The sequence below is a fragment of the Vanessa atalanta genome, chromosome 1 (assembly GCF_905147765.1).
Source record: "Vanessa atalanta chromosome 1, ilVanAtal1.2, whole genome shotgun sequence".
Classification (NCBI taxonomy): domain Eukaryota; kingdom Metazoa; phylum Arthropoda; class Insecta; order Lepidoptera; family Nymphalidae; genus Vanessa; species Vanessa atalanta.
Genome location: NC_061871.1, coordinates 1,741,885 through 1,761,687, shown reverse-complemented (window position 1 = coordinate 1,761,687; position 19,803 = coordinate 1,741,885). Strand labels below are relative to the sequence as shown.

At 38.0% G+C, this 19,803-nt stretch overlaps 1 protein-coding gene across 4 annotated transcripts in view; it reads left to right on the top strand.

The window, feature by feature from the left end:
- LOC125067222 (neuroglian) overlaps positions 1–19,803 on the top strand; it is a 34,452-nt gene extending 14,649 nt beyond the window's left edge. For 2 of the 4 annotated variants that reach the window (XM_047675688.1, XM_047675698.1), the window contains exons 4-15: positions 4,321–4,938; positions 5,679–5,869; positions 8,644–8,919; positions 10,731–10,872; positions 12,465–12,592; positions 12,796–13,077; positions 13,160–13,527; positions 13,609–13,770; positions 13,864–14,836; positions 14,947–15,154; positions 15,264–15,361; positions 16,580–19,803. In XM_047675688.1, the coding sequence (XP_047531644.1) occupies positions 4,321–4,938; positions 5,679–5,869; positions 8,644–8,919; positions 10,731–10,872; positions 12,465–12,592; positions 12,796–13,077; positions 13,160–13,527; positions 13,609–13,770; positions 13,864–14,836; positions 14,947–15,154; positions 15,264–15,361; positions 16,580–16,707 (3,574 nt within the window). In that variant the 3' untranslated portion in view covers positions 16,708–19,803. Of the gene's footprint in view, positions 1–4,320; positions 4,939–5,678; positions 5,870–8,643; positions 8,920–10,730; positions 10,873–12,464; positions 12,593–12,795; positions 13,078–13,159; positions 13,528–13,608; positions 13,771–13,863; positions 14,837–14,946; positions 15,155–15,263; positions 15,362–15,523; positions 15,788–16,579 lie in introns of those variants that run through there. The other 2 variants (XM_047675715.1, XM_047675707.1) reach the window with 2 other exon arrangements.

Sequence of the window (19,803 nt, the reverse complement as noted above, 5' to 3'; positions counted from 1 at the left end):
TCGTATATGGTTGCTCTGAATGAAATAAGTCATCAATTAGCAGGGAAATGTCAACTGACCTACTCGAGACGTAGACGGACGCGAATGTTCTTACGACGCTCGTTATATCACTTCCCAGATTCGCGCCGGGTGACAAAGTGGTCATATCCTGCACCTTTACTTCGATTGCATCGTACAATGCATTGCGGTGTGACCTAGGTGAAGGACTCTTGTCTATTCGTGTAATGTTTGACATTTTGTTCAAATAAAACAATAAAGTAATAAAAAATCTTTTGACACAGCAAAATATAACAATTTATTGAATCTCGTAATATGCTAAGGAATATTGCACCGTGTTCGAAGATCAAGTAAATGCTCTATTGCTCAAAATAAATGTCCGCCAAGTTTCCGAAACGATCAATATCAATTGAGCCGAGATAGCTCAGTGGTTATAACGCGTTCATCCTAACCGATGATTTCGGGTTCAAACCCAGGCAGGCACCACTGAATTTTCATGAGCTTAATTTGTGTTTATAATTAATCTCGTGCTCGGCGGTGAAGGAAAACATCGCGAGGAAACCTGCATGTGTCTAATTTCAACGAAATTCTGCCACACGTGTATTCCGCCAACCCGCATTGGAGCAGCGTGGTGGAATATGCTCCAAACCTTCTCCTCAAGGGAGAGGAGGCCTTTAGCCCAGCCGTGGGAAATTTGCAGGCTGCTAATGTAAAAATGTAATATCAAATTAACTAAACTTCAATATGAAATTAATTGGTCGACAACGACTAGAGAATAGGATCTAAGTTCATGCAATATCATCTAATATCTATTATATTCATTTTATTTTTTACTATTGCGTGTTTATCGAATTTCATTCATTACTTTACCGGTTAAGATAGATAGAAAATATAGTATTTTAATACAATATAAATAAACAATAATAGTGGTTCATATAAGTATTAAAAACATAAATAACTTATTATCAATATAAGCCATTACCCATAACCCATAGGGGGTTAGTGGGTCACGTAGATATATACATTAGTAAATTAAACATCGCGTCGCCTGTTGCGAATGTGACTTGACTAGCTAATTTCCTTTTATAATAACTACAGGGTGTGACTAGATATTTATGAGCATAAATTTTCATAATTTTTGACCCAGATTGCGTTCAAAATATTGTGTTTTTACTTTAATCGATCAATCAGATAATCGTACAATCGGACCTCACTGTATGTTAGTGTTTGAATGTTTCCAAACGGTAGTGCAGTTTGATTCCCATACATTACTAAGACCACGACTTACCACTTATTACACAGTTACACATTGTGTTTTGTATTACTATGTGAAAGGTGAGCGAGCAACTATGATAACAGGCACTATAAATAATAAAACGTCTCACATAGAACATCATAATTGACTGACGCATTTAACAATACTAATGTCTATAGACGTACAATTAGCTAGATTTTCAATACTATAGTAGTAGTAATACAGACGGGACATTAGAACACCTAATTATACCTAAGTGCCCAATAGACATTAGCAATACGAGACATATAAACTGTTAAATGGCGAATACAATTTTGTCCCTTTTGCTGTTGTTTACACGAACTCATCCTACCAACATAGCCATATAGACTATTTTCGTTTGACTTATAACCAGACAATTTAAGTTGTGTGTCTTTCACTATCAATAAATCAAGTAAATGAACCACACCCCCATTCAAAGGTATATGAATGATTTAATTGTATGTTAACATATCAAATCGTTTGCGATTAATGTAAATTACCAGTATTCTTGTATAATGCATACGAATACATATTATGCATACATTAAGATGAGTGCATTCTTGGGCAGTTTTTTTTTAATCTTGTCGGATATAAGGCTGTGACAGTATAGGGTTAAGTATGAAATCTAACAAGTATGCTACAGCGAGTCGTGCCCTACTTCCTTTATACATTGAACATATTGTACAAATACAAAGAGTTCTATTTGTGCACACACTTTACTGCAGTGTATCTCTTAGCATAACAAAAAAATATACGGATTGTAAATATAATTCGGATTACTCTTGTTAATGTATTTAGTATTTAAAAAAAAAATATATTAAATAGGTCTTGAGCATGGATGTGGATGGATATAGAGGTAGGGGACGACCAAAGACACGATGGATGGATTGTGTGAAAGACGATATGGTTAGAAAGAATGTTACTTGTGAGATGGGAATTCCGACAGGGAAGTATGGTAGAAGAAGACATGCTGCGCCGACTCCAAGTAAAATTGGGATAAGGGCAGGAGGATGATGATGATGAGTCATGAACATATTGTTACATATTTAAAAAAGTACGAAACTATAGTCTAAGGCCATAGCATGGATAAATCTTGCAAATGGCTGTCCACGATGTGCGTGCGTGCGTGCTTGTTTTAGGAGTGGCGAAATAAAACCACTATTAAGGTAAAAAAACCTTTTAATTGAAGAAATACCTTTTAGTTGAAAAAATACTTTTAAGAAAATTGAATTAGTAAATGAGTATTAAATATATAATACAAAACTATCCAATTAGTCAGCACGCAAATATTCCCTTCTCCTTATCGACCCGAGCGCTCCTATTGATGCCGTTTGCCTTGTATGTTCCACTAGTTTTTAGCGTAATAAAAATATACTATATAGACAGTATATCTAATGCGTTCCCTTTTCTGCACTGTTGTTTGGTAAAAAACGTTCAAAAGATCTGACTTAAGAATTAATGATTTGGAAGATCAACTGAAGAATCGTTACACCAAGAGAGCGGGATGAGGATGGCTCCTTGATTCAAGTGTCCCATCTTCATAGTAGGATTCCCCTCGCGTAGAACATATTTGCACACACTTGGCTGTAACGAGTTCGGTTAAGTGGAAGGCAATTCGAATTCGTATGGTAGGGCTGAGTTCCTATCGTGATCGTTGTCTGTAGGTGTTTTTATAGTTAAATACTTTACCCTGTCATAAAAGCGGATTGTGGGGTGTTAACAAATATCACCAAAATATACACATTATGTTTACTTGAACTATAAAAATATGTTCCATGCATGAATTGTCTCTCTGGGCAGTGTGATAATTGCTTAAAACTTCGCTCATTAAATACCTCGTTAGTAGAAGCTTTATAAAACAATTATTTAGAAGTGTTTCTCACTATAAACTGAATGACGTAAACATACTGAAAACATCGTGCCTAGTTTATATTACTGAATGTATAATAGGTGCTCCAAACTCTTGACTAATGAAACTCCAGATCTGGAACACAATACTTATTGCATAATCAATAGATGCTTTGTGATTTCATGCCGATCGAACTGAACGAGGGTCTGCGTCAATCTAAATTATTGTAATCTGTTTGAAAATAATTAATTATACAAATGAATTCTTAAACTCCTTACGCGTCTTCAAAGTGTTTTAAGTAAATGCTTTACTTTTATTTAACTTTACACATATTTAAATAATAACGTATGTGTGTTGGGTCAAATCTTGTAATTGAATTTTAAACTAGTTCCATCAAAACAATTGATTTCATTTTTAAATAATTTTGCATTGATATAAAAAACTTAATTAAATTTGGAATACTGCGAACCCGAAGTTAAAACTTATCAACTTTTACAACCAAAGTGAAGCTGTCTGTATCCATATGCGGGTTAGGAGAAGCAAGTTCGTTCATGAACATTATGAATCCTAATAAATTATTCATGAGTCAGTCATTCTGACTCAACGCAGCCATCTCAAGGAGCAGACATCGGAAATATTGTGTCACTGTTAATAATGTTATATTTACTCAAATTACTTTGGATATACTATTTACTATACAGAACGTTATAATATATATTAAATTAACTGGTTTAGTATTATGAAAAATTGTAACTTAAATTAACCTATTCTGATTACCTCGAAATTAAGGGCAAAGTTCTTAATTAATTATAACGCAAAAATTGTTTGCTATTGTGAAAGTATTGAAAAATAATTCAGTAAATCCAACATATTGTTCCGATAGTCCTTTGTTGTCGGTTATTGACATTTCAATGCTTTACCAACGTTCGAATATTATGACATCGTTCACGAGAAAAACCTACCAATGTTTAGTATGTTTTTATGTAAATATATAAAAATGTTAAACGACGTTTTTATACTCCACCAAAGATAATATTTGTTTATGGGTACTCTTTTAACAGCATTGTTTATTATAAAATGTAGTGGGAGTAAGGTTCGTTTCGAACGTGCAAAACCTCTGTCATGGCCAATTATAATGATTCGACAGTGTCTCGTTTCATCATTACATCATACTTAACCGGTTATTTTTGTTCAACAGGTATAGGTGGATCAAGAATGGCAAGCCCTTTGAATATACGAGCTACGACAATCGAATCTCCCAGCAACCAGGCCGTGGTACGCTGGTCGTTAGTAAACCACGCAACGAGGATCTCGGCCAGTACCAATGTTTCGCTTACAACGAATGGGGAACAGCTACCTCGAATTCGGTGTACGTGAGAAAAGCAGAGCTCAACTCATTCAAAGAAACCGATGGACCTCAACAAACAATTACTGCTCAGGAAGGTCATCCATTCAACCTAACCTGCGCGCCTCCTGATGGTCACCCCAGTCCGAATGTCTACTGGATGTTGCAAGGCGAACAAGGGCAGCTCAAGACGATAAATAATTCACGTATGACATTAGATCCTGAAGGAAACCTGTGGTTCTCGAACGTAACTCGGTTCGACGCGAGCGTAGACTACGCCTACACATGTGCCGCAAAATCAGTATTCAGAAATGAGTATAAGTTAGGTAATAAAGTTTACTTGCAAGTTGAGCAAACGGGCATATCTCCGACATCGAATAAGTATCCCCCTGTCAGGCAATATACGACCAGAAGAGTGGAGAAAGCATGGCGAGGCAAGAAAGTGGAGCTGTATTGCATTTATGGCGGGACGTAAGTATTCAAACAATTAAAGTGACAAATAGGATGCTTTCATCTATAAAATATACGGCACCGATACCCGCATGCTATTTATTCAGTTAACAGACTTGATCTTGTTCCGTCAAAGTAACATTGTTATAATGCTTGAACTACTTTAGAGAATCAGGGTAATGACTTTATAATGCATTTTTCAGACTTGGCTTTATAAGGGGAGGCGTGTGCCAAATAGGTCGCCTTTAGACGTACCCGTGTCCTTAGCTTGAGAATTTTAATAAGCCTTGTAACTATCAACATGATATAATGAATCACTAAGTTAATGGCGCCTAACATTGCATATGTGTCATTAGTGACTGTGATTTTATTTTTAACACGATAAATCATACATGTTCCTGTGAACTATGAAAACCTTGGATAACAGCAATCTGGAACATGTCCTATTATTGAATTCAATGATGATTTATCGTCCATTGTTATTTGTGGTATTTTATCATTGTCGTTTATAAATACCGTTTACTGAATAAAAGTGTTTATAAAATAAAAACGTATCAATAAATACCAGCGATTTAGTTTATTTATATATAAGCTGTATAACATAGATACAGTGAATCGCATTTTTTGTATATTTATGAAACAGTATTTATGGGTTTCATTGCGCCAACTAATCTACTTAAAAATATATTTATAATTACTTCCCGTAATTACTTCCAAGACATATTTGCTACGTCAGAAATTTACGCAATTGTAATCCATAGGCCGTTACCTCAAGTGGTTTGGAAAAAAGAAGGACGGACGATACTATCATCACAGCGGATAACTCAAGACAATTATGGAAAAACTTTAGTCATCAAACGAGCTGGTTACGAAGATCAGGGAACATATACATGCGAAGTCAGCAACGGTGTTGGTACTGCCCAGACGTACTCCATCCAGTTAAACGTTGAAGGTATGTTAAATTAAACCACACTAAACTTATCGATAAATATATTCAACTCACTAGTTATAGTTTAATTCATATTTTTGTACCCTTTCTGTCGTCATATTTTCAATTTATCTCAAAAATTTAACGGCTCAAAATACCTAATGCAAATTAAACACGACGTTTCAGACGGCATACAAAATCGTTCATGAAGAATTATTTCAGAGCTTCGTAAATAAAAAATATTCTTTGGCTTTACGAGAGAAACTTTCGAACCCAAGCAAGCCTGAACGAGTGCCCTCACCCTTACCATTTCCCTTGCCTTATGAATATCGCAACCGGGTTATTTATTTCGCGAAGAGCGCTTTCATGTTGCCCAGCTGACGACTCGGGCGTGTACATGAGCATCGTTATACCGGCTCGTCTATTTATAGGATCATAATATAGTCTGATTACGCCCACCATACAAATGAAAGGGCGAACTTTGCTCATATATTTAGAGCCGTTGGTAAATTTCATCCAGCGATTTCATAATTAACCACCATGCTTCAATGAGAAACACGTGGTAGGATATGTTATTTTGGTTTTATAAGATGACTTGATAACGGCGATGACGTTTGATTGATCTAATTCAATATAATGAAACGCCTCCAGCATAAGCGTAATTTAGTCGTAATGACGGTCCGGAAGTGCGGCTCTAATGCGTCCAATTGAGGCGAGGTTCGTCGCTGTCCCTATAAGGGTGCAATATTTCGGATAATGGACCGTTTCGCATTTTTGGTATATGCAAATATAAGCGTCTTGCAGCGCGTTTTATGATCTAATAAGCCTACGGAATATTTGATGAGAATTTTGTAAACGCCATAATACCAGCACAAGATTCGCGAATTTTCTTTACGTTGAAAAAGTAGGCGTGTTCGTTTTTTAAAAGTAATGTAAACTTGTGATCTTTCGTAACTCATTTTGTCAATAAATAGAAGAGGTCGCTTGTAATGCAATAGGACAATGCCGCTCATCGGATACCTTAGAAGCAAACTCAACTAACTAAACACAGTTCGACAGAACTTCCAATAATCAGAAATTCCAATAATTCCTGACCGCAGTTCGAAAGATAATGTCCCATCACAACCAGCAAAGCGATCGCATAATCTCGTTACATAAATTGTTTAGTACATTGCTGTTACGCGTCACTACGCTGGAGTAATTGTGTCACGCGAATAACTCAGCAATGCACGCGACAATTGAGGGATTACATCTAAGTGTTATGTATGCGATATATAAACATCCCTGGATTACTGCACACTTGCAAAACCTTGAAGTATTTTGGTATAAATAAAATTTTAATGAATATGTTTTCATGTGCTTAATCTGTGTTTGATAACTCGTGCTCAGTGGTGTCAGGTTCATGTGTAAGAAGTAATTTTGATTCGGTATCTGCCAAACCTAGTTGAATAAGGTCCAGAAATCTTTGTCCAGCATGACCCTTTGACTATTCAGGGCGGTTTTTTTAAACAACTTTAATAAATTCGGAAATTCAAAAATAAAAAAGTTAATACAAGATCCAATTTTAAATAAACAAAAATAAATAACTGAGCGAACGATTAATGTGACGGGTGAGTTTAATTTGTATGAAACGCCGGATTTACGCTCAAGAGGTCTATTTTTACTTGATATTTCCTCAAGTGTTTACAAATGGGGGAAAAATAATTAACGAAAAATAAAAAAATGTTTTCAATACGAAGGTGTCACTGGCATTGTTGAGGGCTACAGTCGCATGCATTGCTTTAATCACGCGATCACGTTCTGCTCGCGAGGGGCTGGATTCGTAACAATGGCTTTATTTGAACATTTGAGCCTTAAAAGGTGTTGAAACAAAGGGAAAATGCATACGGAACCAGGGAAGCGTATTTTGCCAAATGGTGGTTGAAATAAAAACCGTAGTATTTGTGACATGATGTATGTAATGCGTTCCTACCCCTCAAAATAACTTAAATCCCATTCGTTATACCGATACAACATTTACCCTCCGGTAGGGGATTATAAATTTCGAATATAATGCTACCTAAAGTTGATGCTTTAAAAGAGAAACATTGATATACTTAATTTCAAAATGAACTTAGTTGTAAAATTTTATCGTTTTTCCTGTATTTCGTCATTTATTGTATTTTCAAGTGAGCACTTAGCGATAAAAGATTTTATATTTGATGATTTCATACTACAGAGTTCAAAGGGCTCAAAATACCCTCATCGAAATTATCAAGTGGACCATTTTAAAGGCCCCAAGCTGTATCTTTCCTTGACGTGGCTTATATTTAAAAATATTGGTTTAAATTTAACATAATATATTATAAACAATTCACTTGCTGGGTAATGCACGTTCCATATTTAATATATTCCGAAGACAAAGATATAGCTATATGTGTATGCATAGGTATTTGAGCACAGAGAATATTTTCTTGTCCTTTTTTATAGACGAAATCAGATCAGAGGATCTGATTCTGATCTTATTTTGTCAAGAATCGATTTTTCTTTTTTTCACACAAGCAAACTATCATGCAACGGACTCGTCTATACCAAATAATATAAATAATATTACGTATGTGAAAATCCAAGTTATATTTTACGTCCAGCTAAGTTAAGGATTGGGTTTTGTTGTGTATTTACAATCAATATTTTTTACCATCATATATGTATATGTATTATATCTGTCTTTTATTCTTCTAAAATAAAGGACGCATTGAACGACGAAAGAAACTCCTTCGAAGACTACTATTTATGTAACATATTTTTTTCCTCCACAGCCGCTCCTTTCTTCATCGAAGAGCCGCAATTCCAGAACCTCGCCGAAGGAGAGACAGCTATTATAAATTGTAAAGCTGGCGGTACACCAGAACCTCAAATAGCTTGGGTGCACAACGGTAAACCGATAGAGCAAGCGGAATCAAACCCCAGAAGACAGGTCACGTCCAATTCCATCATCATCACGGATCTGGTGAAGAAAGATACGGGCAACTACGGTTGTAACGCTACCAACTCGAACGGATACGTTTATAAGGACGTCTACATAAATGTACAATGTAAGTATACTTTTTTTTTTTAATTAAAATAATAAAGTATGTACATCACTTGAGAACGGCTAGACGGATTGGGTTTTGGTAGAGTAAAACTATGAAACTAAAATCAGGAATATTTTTCCCGAAAAATACTACTTTTGTATGCATTCGAAATTATACAGGACATCTTCTATCAGGCTAGTTAGCTAATTAAGAAAATTAAAAAAAATATAAACACTCATAGTAAAGTGAAAAAGATTATTACTCAAAATTATTCATATCATAATTAAAAATAGATTTCTGACGTCACTATACGTCAGAATATTGCTTTCGAAGTATCCTTATAAAATTATTGTCGTAATTCATGACATATTTACTATGTCGTGTTATTTGTATCTGAGAGGAAATTTTAATTAAGGCGTCGTTACTTTTGCGTCATAGCTGACAAGTCCTCTTCACTATATAATAATTATGATTTTTGCATTAAACAATTCGTAACGAACATGAAAATTAGGTAACTTATTAATAAATAATAAAATATCAAGACTAATTGGGTGTGGTTTTAATTTAACTTTAAAGGAAATTTTTATTTCTAACAAGAAAAAATAAATTAATTTCGCCGTTGGTTTATAATTTTTGCCTAATCGCATCTATTATTATTATTATTTATTTAATAATTATTTAGATATATAAAATATAGTTATTATTAAAATGAATACAAAGAAATACTACGATGGTGTAAGTATAACTTTTCTACAACTATTGCCATTGTGTAAAAAAAAACCGTTACAAAAAACATTTTCATTTAATGACAACGAGTACCTTAAAAAAACTACGCTAAGATTCGTTACTCAAGTGATGCAAAATCATCCAGCTGCACAAATTCTTGCGTATCCAAAGCGTGTTCGATACCTGCGGATGAATCATCTGCAACCCCCGAAAATACCGGACCGCGGTTGGTTACAACCCGGGGGCATATTTTTTTGCCCAAAGTTCAATCACCCTTCACACCTTTGTTTAGTTATCGATTTGTTCACCGTTACGTATAGAATATGACGTTACGCTTTAGTATTTACGGATAATAGTATTAAATTCAGAATTTGGATTTCGTCTTGTACTGTGATCATTTTAGCTATTATTTTTAACCGTGTATAAAAAACGTGATCAAAAACCCGTTAAGACGTTCACAAATACTGCATCATATCCTGCATCAACCTAAGTTTAGTCTAAATGATAGATGCGAGGTGTATTAGAGACATCCGCGCAGGTCGCTGGACGGCGGTACATTCACACGCCCACACTGCAATCTACGAATTGTTGCGGATGCTCACAATGCGAGAGTTATTATGAATTATTTATAAATAAATAGGTCAAGATAGTAAAAATGGTGATTAATGCGTGTTCTGTATACATTTTCTGGCTTAAAAATGGATTTTTAGATGATAAATTAAGATATACATGGTACAACTTATGAAATACATTAGCGGAATGAATTCGTCCTCACTTTTAATTTGTACTCTGCTAATTGTTATATCTGTGATGAATGGTTATAAATCTTTGCGGAGTAATTTTAATTAATGATCCATTAACTACAGGACTGGAAAAACCAAGACAAGATCGTATGTTATTTATTTAGAATCTGCCAAAATGTTAATTAAATTAAGTATAATCAGTGGTCGAACACACGACCATTTTTTTTTTACTAAATTATTCGTCCTTTCGAATGATTTATTAGTTTTTTTTATATAAAGAAAATTGTGCATCATCTTTATATAATAATAAATAGATTTTTAGTTATTGACTTCATTTTATCAAATCATATATTTTGTTTCTAGCCATACCGCCAGAAATCAAGGAGGGTCCAGAAAATCTGACCAAAGTGGACGGTTCGGAAGCGGTTCTCAAGTGTCGCGTGTTCGGCGCGCCCAAGCCTATCGTCAAATGGATGAGAGACGACGTCGACGTCACCGGGGGAAAGTGAGTATTGTCCTCTATAATTTGAATTGATATGGTGTCACAAACTTCGCCGACAAAATTACAACCTCAATCTAAGAGACCATTGCTATTTTTTAGGCTTCCTGGTACATGCAGGCATACTGAAATACAAATTAAAGATACACCAAAAGCACGAAAATTTCGATATAAATATAACAATAAAACAATCTATGTTTTGGACAAAGTTAGAAACCTCACTAATATATCGCCGTTGTTTTTTTTTCTGAATCCAGTCAAAAATGGTGTCTTTTAAATATGGAACTCTTAAACAATGATTACATGTTATTGTTATACATTGCTACGGTAGTGGCTAAAGCGTTGCATTATTAGCATTAGCAGCCCGTAAATGTCCCACTGCTGGGATAAAGGCCTCCTCTCCTTTGAGGAGAAGGTTTGGAGCATATTCCACCACGCTGCTCCAATGCGGGTTGGCGGAATACACATGTGGCAGAATTTCGTTGAAAATTAGACACATGCAGGTTTCCTCACGATGTTTTCCTTCACCGCCGAGCACGAGATGAATTATAAAAACAAATTAAGCACATGAAATTTCAGTGGTGCCTGCCTGGGTTTGAACCCGAAATCATTACATCGGTTAAGATGCACGCGTTCTAACCACTGGGCCATCTCGACTCACAAAGCGTTGAAATAATTTATTATAATTTATTAATTGAAGATATTATTTTTCCAGAAATTTTAAAAATAGATAAAAGAAAACAATTGTGAATATCATTTGCGTCTAGATTTATTTAGAGGGAGTAAGATAAGCGTTTGATCAACTTTTGACATGCCTATCGTACAGTTTATGTCATATTCATAGTCTATACCCCTGTATTATAGTATAGTATGGCCTATGGTCTTAATTATGTCAATGACTGTTAATTCTAGATCCCCGAATAGCAGCCTCGGCACTTTTCTGGTTATTAAAATAATTGGTTCATAATGTCTTCGCCACCCACTCAGCGACTCGGTAAACGTCAACTATTTCCGCGTCTTGATTCGCCAATTATTTTACTCTAGATAGTAAATGTCCTTAATAAATAAGAAACAACACTGTTTGTCGAAAACTTATCATGAATGCTAATAAATCGATTAAATTTGTAAATAAAGTTATTTACAAATTTGTTTTTTATGATTGTAAAATAAAATTAATGTTTTAATAGCAGTGTGTGTTGGTCATCGCCAAATAGATCAGTTTCTGCGTTGATTTATTATGACGTAATGAGTGAGTGAGCCATTGCTAAACAAGTTTATATAAGGTCATATAGTTCCTTCGCTTGGCCCATACTATCTAAATAATAGTGTTATATTCTACTGTCTAAAAGCAATACTTAGTTTTGTTGTATTTCGGTTAGACAGCTGACTGAACCTACTAGCTCACTTAACTACAAGCACAACGTACAATAAAATCTTGGTTCCCAGAATATTAGGATCTAAAGGATGGTTATTACTTCTTATAGTGCCAGTTTCTACGGGTGCTGGTTACCAATAAACACCAGGTGGCGTATTTGCCAGGCTACCTGCTCATTTGTAACATTAAAAAATGTTAATCACGTGAATTCTTCGCTCGTCAGGTACAACATAACTTCGGAGGGCGACCTCGTGATCAGAGACGTATCATACACCGACATGGGCACCTACCAGTGTTACGCTAAGAACAAGTTTGGAGAAAAGTCTGCATTTGGATCGCTTGTTGTTAAAAGTATGTTTATTCTGTTATGGTCTTAGTATGTTTTTTTCTTAACATTGAACTAACCTTAAATAACAACTCCTAGTTGTTATAGAGACTGCATAGAAATGCGGAATTTCTGTATATATTATAAATGTATAAAAGTACATATTTTAGACTAAATTATACATTTCATGAAAGCAATAAAAGACAAATAAACGCTTCCTCTGTCACAGAACGCACAGTCATCACGGACAAACCCGAGCACTACGAGGTCGCGGCGGGCTCCTCGGCGACCTTCCGCTGCAACGCCAACGCCGATGACTCGCTGAAACTGGAGATCATCTGGCTCAACGACGGACAGCCGATCGATTTCGAGAATCAACCGAGATTCCGGATGACCAACGACTACTCGCTGCTCATATCCGACACCACGGAGCTGGACTCCGGGGAATACACCTGCATCGCGCGGACGGCCATCGACGAGGCGCGCGCCCAGGCGACGTTGACCGTTCAAGGTATGCCCCTGTTACGAGTGACGCCCGGCTCGACAAGAACACACGTTCCGAATCCGAGTGATCCAACCGCCTCCGTCCGCAGACAAGCCCAACCCGCCGGCGCTGGACGGCGTGGAGTGCCACGAGAAGCTGGCCAAGCTGCGCTGGCACTCGATGGGCGACAACCGCGCGCCCATTCTGCGCTTCTCGATCCAGTACAACACGAGCTTCACGCCCGACAGCTGGGATCTGGCCAGCGACAGCGTTCCCGCCATCGACACGTCGTGGGCCGTGGAGCTGAGCCCGTGGGCCAACTACACGTTCCGCGTGCTCTCGTGGAACAAGATCGGGCCCTCCGCGCCCTCCGCGCACTCCGACGTGTGCTCCACGCGCCCCGACGTGCCCTACAAGAACCCCGACCGCGTCGAGGGCGAGGGCAGCCACCCCACTAACATGGTCATCTCGTGGTCGGTGCGTGTCGGAGACCAGACGCCAGCGCCCAGCACCCAGCGGTCGCGACTCTGACTTAACGATTCCTACTTATTCTTTCAGAAAATGCCCCAGATCGAGCACAACGGTCCCGGCTTCTACTACCTGGTGTCTTGGAGACGAAACATCACGGGGCAGACCTGGACCGAGGAGCAGGTTAGGAATTGGCAACAGACTGAACTTGTAGTGCCCAATACGCCAACCTTCCAGCCGTACAAGATCAAGGTAAATTCAATCATTCTTTTTTTATTATATATAATTTTTTAAGGTTGAACATTTTAGTAACGTAAAGTTTATTTTACGCTTATGTCCTTACAGGTAATCGCTGTCAATTCCAAAGGAACTTCGAATGTCGCACCAGTTGAAGTTATTGGATGGTCAGGTGAAGATACTCCATTACAGGCACCATTAAACTTCACCCTTGTCCAAGTAACTACGGGCACTACCGCATTGTTGAGTTGGAACCCAGTGACGCCTGAGTCGGTCCGAGGACACTTTAAAGGATATAAAATCCAGACTTGGTCAGATGGGGAAGAAGACCGGCCGAAAGAAATTTTGGTTAAAGCCGACGCGTCCAGTGCTTTAGTCTCTAAATTTAAGCCGTTCAAGAAAAATAATGCTAGGATCCTAGTCTACAATGGAAGATTCAACGGACCCCCCAGTGAAACTCTTAGCTTCGTAACTCCAGAAGGTAAACCTGGAACGGTCAGATCGTTCGAAGTTTATCCGATTGGATCTTCAGCTATGCTTCTCAAATGGGACAAGCCATTGGACGAAAACGGTATATTGACAGGATACAAGATCTACTACCAAAAAGTCACCGGCACATCCCTCGGACCACTGCAAGAGAGAAAAAAGGAGATTGATCCCAAATTTGATCGCGCAAAGTTGGCTGGATTAGAACCGAATACGAAGTACAGAATTGAAATCCGCGCGAAGACAAAAGCAGGAGAAGGAGACAAATATTATGTAGAACAAACAACTAAGGCTATGGTCAACGCGGTGCCTGACATACCAGTGTTCGAGACCAGTACGCTACCGGCCAAGGAGGGAACGGCTCACATACTGGTCAGGTGGATTCCCTCCCTAGACGGTCACGCCGGTACTCATTTTGTCGCCTGGTACAGACTGAAAGGTCACCCGGACTGGTTGCAGAGCAACGAAGTCACGGAGGACGACTACGTCATCCTGACGGGCCTGGAGCCGGGGCAGGAGTACGAGGTAAAGGTCACCGCTCACGACGGTGAATACTTCAGCACCAGCGAAGTCAAAGTTGTCGATACCAATATCGGTAAGTCTAATCAGATAGTTTATTGATTTGATTTAGACACCTACTACACTCGTACTTTTGTAAAAGTTTATCATTGGGATTAAACGAATCGCAACGTGTCCGCGCCGCAGACCCGCGCGTGCGGCCGCGCGAGGAGGCCACGGCGACGGCGGGCTGGTTCATCGGCGTGATGGTGGCGCTCGCCTTCCTGCTGCTGGTGCTGGTGCTGGTGTGCGTGGCGCGCCGCAACCGCGGCGGCAAGTACGACGTGCACGACCGCGAGCTGGCGCACGGCCGCGCCGACTGCCCCGACGCCGCCTTCCACGAGTACACGCACCCGTCAGTACCGCTCTCGCTCTCTCTCCCTCTCGCTCTCTCTCTCTCCCTCTCGCGAGTGTCGCTTGTTCATGTATCGGTTCATGTGATGCGGAATTTGATTAATTTTCAGACTTGACAACAAATCGCGGCATTCGATGAGCAGCGGCACTAAGCCCGGACCCGAGAGCGATACCGACTCCATGGCCGAGTATGGCGAAGGCGAGACAGGTATGTGGATGTCGGATAGATCGATTTGAAATACACAACTTGTAATTTTTTTTTGAGCATGACATGATGTTTTAATTTTAGTTTTTTTTATTTTTTATTTTTCTTATCGCATGAGTCCTTTATGTCGTTTGTCACGATTGCCTGTACGCATGATTATTACAGCGGGCATGAACGAGGATGGTTCGTTCATCGGCCAGTACGGGCGGAAGCGACGCCCGCCCACTTCCGGTCAGCCCGACTCGGCCTCGCAGGCCTTCGCTACGCTCGTGTAACCCCGCCTCCTCCCCCCTCCCTCCCCGCACACACTTAGGCTGCACAAAGCTGATATACGTTCTGTCCGCTAGACGAATCTTAAACGTAGTGCCATTGCATCACAACAGGAACCAATCGACCGATCGCTGCAACGCGAGGTCTCTGATTTGATCGGCCCATTCAACAAATTTACCCACCATTTTTATTCTATTTGGTTGTGTTTAGAATCTCTTTGAAATTCGAATTTCTTTGTTTTTATCGGTAATGTAAGGACGTTTTGATCTTATTGTACTATTTCAAAAATAGTCGCAGTAAAGATCGTTCCACATGTTCAACAATATGCAAGGCGTCATTTCTACTTACGCGTTTAGGTTAGGTGTTAAGTACACGTTAGTTGTAAGCTAATTAGGTTGTAAAAAAGATATTATAGACAGAGTGAATTGCAGTGAATGTTTCTAAATATAATATAGTCTTTATATTGAGCACGAGCGTTATGTTTTTAGTTTGCATTTATTGTAAGAATAGAATAGATAAATGTATCCATGTTTCCGTCCTTGTCTGTTTACCCTTTATCTCCTGCACGCGCCGCCATTTTTATGTTTTCAAAAGAGGTATGATTTTGTTTTTTTTTTTTTCGTTTTTTCGTTTATATATATATTTTTTTTGTACAACACTTTTTTTTTTAAATGTGGGCTCATTTGTTTAACATTCCTATATAACATTTATGCTTCCCCTTTCACGACCGCCTACCTTTTTTTTATAAAACAAGTTAATATTGAGTGCTTAAAATAAATATAAATTACAATAAAACCCGTCAAGAATATACGTCGCCGCCACGGGGACTACTCGTAAAAAAATATAGAAAAAAAAATGCCACTCAAGAGGAGGGGAACGACCGATATAGACTATTACGAGTGATCCTCGATATCCCTGGCTGCCGAACCTCCAGTAAGGCGTGTCCCGCAGGTCGCTTCACGGAGGACGGCTCGTTCATCGGGCAGTACGTGCCCGGCGCGCGCGTGCTGCCGCCGCCCGCGCCCCCCGCGCCGCCCGCGCCCGCCGCGCCCGCCGCGCAGCCGCCCACCTACGTGTAGGCGCTGCCGTCGCTCTACTGCCGCTGTTGGATTCGTTGATATCATTCGTATCTATTTAGTTTCATTTATTACTTCGACGGAGCCGCCCGGGTCGCCGGCCCCCATCGGTGTCGGTGGTGCCGGCTACGAGGCGGCTCTTTGAGTTTACACTGTTTTCGGTTTGTTTTATACGTACGGTGTTGAGCCGGATGTTCGATTTCAATGGAGATGCGATTCGTTTGTTTAAGACTGATTTTAAGTACCCGAGTGATATTATAGTCCTCATAGCCTGCCACTAGGTTCGAAAGTGTGAACATCGAGGAATCTCTGTCGCCTCCGAGACGAGGTTCGAATATCTGTAAAAATGTACACGTTCGACTGAAATGATAGGCTCGCATAGAATGTAGGAGACGGTTCTGGCTCGATATCAATTACTCGTATGGTAAGTGCGGTAGATCGCGAAGACTTGGAATATAAGAAATGCTATTTTTGTCACAGATGATATGGTATTTGATTAAATTTAAAGAAAAATAATTGCTCTGAATGCCGGTGGTCAGATTCGCTGAGGATATCTAGAATACTCTATTTATACAAGTTGCGTAAATCTTATCAAAACGTAACGAGGATTAAATTTGAATAACAAAACCTGGCACCATTCTATCGCGTTTATTTTTTATATAAAATGCATATCTTTCTATACACTTGTCTACAAAATTGCTAGGACCACGATGAGAATTATATTTTATTACTATTTAAGATTAAAATGATCAATTCTGATATTTATTCTTCTATATAGAGCAAATGTATTCGCTTCTTGCAGCTATTATTAATTTCTGTAGCATTATATGAGTCCATCTTTCACCGTTAGCTCCTACTATACAATCAAGTCACCGTTATATAGTAATGGTCGGATAGTTTGATTTTAATTGTTTAAAAGTAATATATTGTATAAAAAACAGAGCAATTACTCTTTATATCATAAGTATATTTTCCTATAAAGAATGTATCGAGTATTTTTGTAAGCGCGCGGTTTGACCACCGGACGACGTTGGTGCTTTGCGGAGGTGATCGGAGACGACTTGTATTCGATGTTGTGATCGTATGAAATGTAGATAAGGTGCACCGTTTGTTTGTCTGTCAGTGTCGCGGCAACTTGCTCAGCTTTCATTATAGGAACGGGAGACGAAACGAAACGAAGTAACCGCCTTGTAAATCGCATTGCTGTAACGATATTAAAATGAATCTCAAACTACCGCTCTCTTTTTATAAAAACGAATTAAATATAATGAAACCATAAAAATGGCTATAAAATTTAACTGTTGCTGAGACGTCAATCCTCATAATATTTTCCCACTAGTGATAGTAAATGTTAAGGCTTTTTATCTCCCAATTTAATATTTATCTGCCTTTACGACGCACCATACAGATGTTATGACAAGTTGATGTTTCCAGTTGTAATCCTTGACGTGATACAGACGAGCGCTTCACCAGTGTTGCCATGCACCAAAATTTCTTTTTGGAATATGTACATGGCAATTTTTTCGATCCCATGTCTCAAATGTATCTCGTGTTAGTGTTAAGGGTCTCGTGTTATCTAATGTTAGACAGCTAAGGCGTTCGCTTGTCGCTCTACTGTAATAAGTATATATATTCTTTGCATTATTTATTTTACCCAACAAAATACACTGTCGAGTAACTCTTGCGTGTACTCTTTATTGTTTATGCAATGTTTCAATGATCGAGTTCGGTTGACAGTGGATATAAAATGTTTATTTATATATTTAATATTTATTTATGCGCCTGAAAGGTGTCGGGTCCTAAAATACATTCCACGCGGTCAGACCAAGTTGATTTTGTGAAAATATCCTCTGTTTGTCAAACGGAAGTTGTCAGTCAGATTTAATCTGGACAATGTTTTTAAAACTAGACCGACGGTAGCCGTTGCGTTCGATAGAATTACATTCTGGTCATGATTTTTACCTAGCTCATGTTTTATATATTTATAATTGCAACACTAACATTGTTCTGATTTTGAGCTTACTGAGTAACGATTGGTACCTTATGACATTGCATTATTATATTTGAAAGCACTGTTATCTTAGCCCCTTTAAGTTGTTTGTTAAGGAGTCTTTATCATGTCTATTGTCTAGTAAGAATTTAATATACATATATATATATTAATTAATATAGTAGGAATGCCTTGTTCGATTCGCGTCTGTTTTCGTCGCTTTTTTTATTAAACCGTGCTGTTAATAAATGATAGATTCTCTCTTGGTATAATTGTTAACATTCAAAATGACAAATGACGTTAAATTGTTGACTCACTCAAAATTACGGTGATATATATCACTGCCTTTTCCCTTAAGAATATTAGAGTTTTATATGTGTTCATTTTACATTTTACCTCTTCAACAATAAACAAATCGGTTAGTCGATACTTGCCTTATAACTGTGGAGGAGAACCATTGTCAAGTTAGAGTTAATAGTACACGGATGTCCCTCGTTCTTGTACGACGCGTGCACAATGTATGCATTTATAAATGTTTCTGACGTCACAAAAGTGTACCGGTTTTGTATTCCGAATTATTAGTTTACATGACAAACCTTTGTCAATTATGTGTTGCGGTTGGATAAATGTGCAGGAATATTTCGTTTGACCGTAATTGTATTCAAAACTTTGACGTAATGTAAAAAATTATCTTGTAACAGTTGAAATAGAAAAGTGTATTTCTCGAATATATCTTAGTGAATTTAAGTCTTTGTATACAGAGTTATAATAGGGACACGTTCTCTAAATAACAAGTGATGGAGTTATTATTTGCGAGTTATGAGAGTAGTATGATATATACAGATATACTGTACGGGTGTTTCAGAATGTGTCTCTGTTATGACTATTTTTAGCTTTTGAAATGTTTTCAAAATATTGTTCAACTTTAATTGCATTTAAAGTTATTCATGACAAAATGTAAGTGTTACTGCCTGATGTAATTGGCACGATGAACATTTGAGTTGAAGAATTAATAATAAACTGTTTATTTCGCATTAAGTGACGGTAATTTATTGTAACTACGATGGATATTTTTTTATGTTGCATAGAAAATAAATTTTAAGAAATTA